This window comes from Sycon ciliatum, chromosome 12 (genome assembly GCF_964019385.1).
Source record: "Sycon ciliatum chromosome 12, ocSycCili1.1, whole genome shotgun sequence".
NCBI lineage: Eukaryota > Metazoa > Porifera > Calcarea > Leucosolenida > Sycettidae > Sycon > Sycon ciliatum.
This window is the reverse complement of record NC_088654.1, coordinates 28,681,702-28,686,701: the sequence shown is the minus strand read 5'-3', so window position 1 is coordinate 28,686,701 and position 5,000 is coordinate 28,681,702. Positions and strand designations below refer to the sequence as shown.

General features: G+C 47.9%; 1 protein-coding gene across 2 annotated transcripts in view; it reads right to left on the bottom strand.

Moving 5' to 3' along the window:
• Window positions 1-5,000, bottom strand: part of LOC135828329 (protein strawberry notch homolog 1-like) — a 43,751-nt gene that overhangs the window by 6,661 nt on the left and 32,090 nt on the right. For both annotated transcript variants that reach the window (XM_065340777.1, XM_065340778.1), the window contains 3 exons: window positions 4,200-4,312; window positions 3,530-3,601; window positions 1,736-1,826 (listed from right to left, as the gene is read on the bottom strand). In XM_065340777.1, coding sequence (XP_065196849.1) covers window positions 1,736-1,826; window positions 3,530-3,601; window positions 4,200-4,312 — 276 coding nt within the window. The remainder of the gene's footprint in view (window positions 1-1,735; window positions 1,827-3,529; window positions 3,602-4,199; window positions 4,313-5,000) is intronic.

Sequence of the window (5,000 nt, the reverse complement as noted above, 5' to 3'; positions counted from 1 at the left end):
CAGACAGCTGCTGCCTGGCAAAACGCGTCTGATCTGGCCAGTGGTGATATTTGACTATTTGTACCAATACACACACACACACATACACACGCACGCGCGCGCACGCACACACACACACACACACGCGCGTGCGCGCAATAAGTATCCCATCAGGATTCGGCACGTGTATTGTATACTGAGAACATGGAATCAAGTTTCATGGAGGCATTCACTGCCGCCTGCCTGATTCCCCTTGATAAATCCCCAAGGGTTAGACCCATAGCTGATGGGAGGAATTATAGAGCGAGCGATAATCAAGGTCATTGAAAGCGACGTCAGAGCTGCGACTGCCCCACACCAACTTTGTGTTGGCATACCAGCTGCTTGTGAGGCTGCTGTTCAGGCAATGGCAGCGGTTGTCAGTCTTGATGAAACCGAAGCGGCCGTGTCACTAATAGATGCATCTAATGCATTCAATTCTCTAAATAGGAATGCTGCCCTGCACAATGTTCCTGCTCTCTGTCCTGCTTTAGGTCAGTTTTTTAAAAAGATTTTTTTACTGAAGAAGTCCGGTTTTCAAGAACACGTATGGCACGCCATGTCGTCTCTTTGTGTAGCCAGTGGGGGGCGAACTTCTTTCGCTGGAGGGGACCTGTCAGGGTGACCCCCTTGCAATGGCCATCTACGCGGTTGCTGTTATGCCTCTAATAAACAAATTATCACATGAATGCCCAAGCACCACCCAGTTATGGTATGGTATGCTGGTGACGATTCCACTGCAGGCACCCATGAAGTGACATCCATGTATTGGGCCAAGCTATTGCAGTTGGGAGCAGACTATGGATATCATCCAAAACCAGAAAAGACAGTTCTTTTGGTAAAGTCATCAGTCGAACACGCAGCGCAGCGTTTATTCTCCGGGACTGGGGTGACAATTGTTACGAATGGTGGCGTTTATCTTGGTGGTGTACTTGGGTCTGAGAAACTTCTGCACACATTTGTATCTCGTAAAGTTTTTAAGTGGACGTGCCAGGTAGGGTACCTTTCAGAACTCGTCGCAACTCAGCCGCATGCTGTGTACTATGTGCTTGTGCTAATTCACGCTGGTGCCATTGCCTTCGGGCCGTGAAGTGCTCTCCCAATCAATTTCACAGGCTAGATGATACAATAAAGAATTCTTCTTTGTTGCCTGCAATTGCTGGTGTATCTCTAAGCAGTGACAGTCCACTTCGTCAGCTTATGGGACTTCCATGCCGCGGTGGTGGTGGTGGGCTTAGCATCAGACGTCTGATGATTGCAGTGGCATGAACCTTTGATGTACAACAAATCCAAACTGGACCTCTTTCTCTTGCTCGTTCTTGTAAGATTAAAGTGCTGCTACTGCCTCACTTATCAGAAACTGCACTAATAGAATATGTTCCGTTTGAGGGTTTAGAGCCATTTGCTTGCATTTGTGTTCTATTGTTGTGGCTTCTCCTTTTTCTCTCTCTATAAACATTGCGATTGCAATTCCCATCTTTTCATCAGTTTTGCTGTTCTTTTCTTTCCATCCCATTCTCTTCCAGCATTCATATAATAATTAATGGTTTGTACTTTCCATAAAACACATGTCAGTAATAGCAGCAGCAGCAGCAGCAGCAGCAGCAGCAGCAGCAGCAGCACCACCACCACCACCAGCAGCAGCAGCAGCAGCAGCAGCAGCAGCAGCAGCAGCAGCAGCAGCAGCAGCAGCAGCAGCAGCAGCAGCAGTTCTTACCATCATAGAATGATGAGGTAGGTACAGGAATGAGTTGTGGACTTCGTGAGATTACACTCCGCATTACGTGTTCCAACGCCGTACGCCCATACTGGAAAAATAGTACACACAAACATACACGAAATAAGTTAGACAGATACTGTACATGTAGAAAAGAAAAGGACATATGGATACGAGTTAAGAGTAACTCTCCATCACTGTAACTTTTGTAACTTTTCTTTTCTACATTTATTTATGGCTCAACATCCGAGTTTCAGATACTGTACAGGCAGAAAATTCCGTCGGTCAATAATTTCGTCCAACTCCAAAGAAAGGGATTTCGTCCGGTTGAAAATTTAGTCCATGGACTATAACAGTGTATTGAAACGCTGGACAAATCGACATTCGTCCGGCACTTAATTTAGTCCCAAAGCTCCTTGGACGAAAAAGACGAAATTAAATTCCAGACGAATATTTCTGCGTGTACAGTAGACAGCCACACAGACACACACACACAGGCAGACAGACACGCATGCACACACATGCATGTGCACACACACGCACACACATACACACATACTTCCTCCGTGTCATTAAAATTGTCGCTTCACACATCGCAACGTTCGTGACTTGCTCGTCTTAGTCAGAGTGTCGGAATCGCTGTTTTCTGTGTTCGAACAATGGTGCGACCCTTCCTGCACAATGTCTACTTGTTACTGAAGCCGTGGTGGTCTCAGAGCTTTCTTCCGCACCAAACAACTTCATCGCGCTCCGCACTATTTCGCCCTAGAGCGCGTACATGTATCTTTTCTCGTGGAGTTCGTGCCGGTGGCCCACATCGTGCCGGCGGCGGCCCACATCGTGCCGCCGGCCCACATCGTGCCGCCGGCCCACATCGTGCCGCCGGCCCACATCGTGCCGCCGGCCCACATCGTTCGGGTGGGCATTTATCAAGACTGCAAGCTTGGGTAGAAGAATCCTGGTATCTCTCCTGAATTCGGAATGCTGAATTTCGACGATGGCAAGAACAAAGTGTTCTCAAATTCCTAAAAAATGCACTGCGTGTGGCGCATGTTGCTGTGAAGGTAGCAGGTCTGAAAACACCAACAAAAAATCAGCTAAGCGCTTGCCAAGGAAAGAAGGTGCGGAACTGCTTACCCTATCGCGCCAGAAAGTCGTTACAGTGTACTTGAAAAATACTAGTTTGCCGTCATCGCCTGCCATCTGGAGGCATGGATCGCTTGAAAACAAAGTATCATGACGTGAATTTGAACGCGCGTCATGTTCAGCGTCTTTTTGAGTGCTGAAGGGTCTGCCTCCAACTCTGGTCAAGACGTGGACCTTAGCTGCAAGTGCAGCGAAGCGGGAGGCCACAAACTAAAGCTTGGTCCGGCGACAATGCTCTGCTTCAATTTCTAGCTGATTTCTTTGCCCTTCGAGTGGACAAAATGAATTTGACACATCGCTCTGGGAAACGACTATTTTAATGACGCGGAGGAAGTACATACACATACACATACGCATACACATACGCATACACGCACATACACATACACGCACATACACATACACATACACATACACGCACCCCCACCCACCCACCCAAAGCCATATAAACATTGAGTATCAAGCCAGTTTTCTCAGCCGGAACAAGTTTGAGACTGACAAAAAGTGTGTCAAAATCTGCACCATACGACGATCGTGTCGAGTGACACTACCTGTTAATAAAAGTTGTTATTGCTGTTTGAAAATCTGCGCCAATTCACTTGTTTCATCTTTGAGACAAGACGCGCACTATCGCACTGTTTCACTTACCTTGGTATCATAGTTGTAGCGACTGAGATCACGTGATTCAGTGGCACGCCGATCACCGTGAGTTAGAGCACCCTGAACGCGGAGAGAGGATGGCAGGAAAACGCAAACACACACGTACACACATTACAAACACAACAACGCAGTCGTACCTGGCTCGCTGCAAGAAACAAATACTAGCCGCTGTTGTAGAACGATGTGTTATTTTCCTGTGTAATGACATTCCCTAAACTGTCTCTTATCTCGCATGCACTTGGGTTCTTGAAGTACGGCAAAGCCAGCAAGTTACAGGCTTATAGCCATTCTGGTATAGTAGAGTCGCGCGACCAAGAACGTTGCTTGCCAAGGGGTTAGCCTGGGATGTTCCCATATTTCAGAAACCTGGCTGCATTCCTATAGCATGTTCTTAGAAACAATTTGTACTGGATCACGTGTGTCCCGAAAGCTGCCAGAAGAGAAAACCAACACCGCCATTCTCAGCTTAAGGCTGGATGTTCTTGGGCTCCACGTTCTTTGGCGCGCGTTACTCTACGGTAGTGACATGTTACAACACGCCACTGCACTGGCAGACAAAAGAAGAGTGCAGCATTGCGTGTGGTTTCGCAACATCTCCACAACCTATGGGCGGTAGTAGCAGCAGACAAGGCTGCGTAGGGACAGTTAGAAAACTCACCAGGCTTTCCAGACGCTTGGCAACAACAGACGCAAACCGACGCTCACCAGACAGCTCAGAAATAAGAAACAGGTACTCAGGCGCACTGGTCTGATTGGAGCGATGTGTACGACCTGTGACACACACGCACAGACACACACAGACACACACAGACACAGACACACACATAATTATTATATACACACATATATACACACAAGCGTAAATGAAATGATATGTTGCCGGACAATTGTCCAACGTCGTTTCGAACAACAGACGATGTAGGCGCACTGGAAGGAAGAATCCTCCACCAGCAACTGCCTGGAACCACATCCATACAACCTTGACCTGCTCTTCCGAGAGTGGAGGGCAATGTTTGCTGCACTGGCTGTGCCTGTGACCTGGCAATGGTGTAAGCCTTTCAGACCCTAAGACTGTACTTAAAACTGCAATGATGACAAACTGTGCACTAGAAGATGTAGAGAGGCTGTGAACTGTGCAGTGTACAGAAACCTTGTACAGTACACTACAGTACACTACAGTACAGTACAGTGCAGTACAGTGCAGTACAGTGCAGTGCAGTACAGTGCAGTGCAGTGCAGTGCAGTGCAGTGCAGTGCAGTGCAGTGCAGTGCAGTGCAGTGCAGTGCAGTGCAGTGCAGTGCAGTGCAGTGCAGTGCAGTGCAGTGCAGTGCAGTACAGTACAGTGCAGTACAGTGCAGTGCAGTACAGTACATTATACCATGGTACGGTACGGAGGGCCTGTTTTCAGCCAATCAGCGCTCGTCTAGCAATGGTCATATTGGCCAGTATAAATCCCGC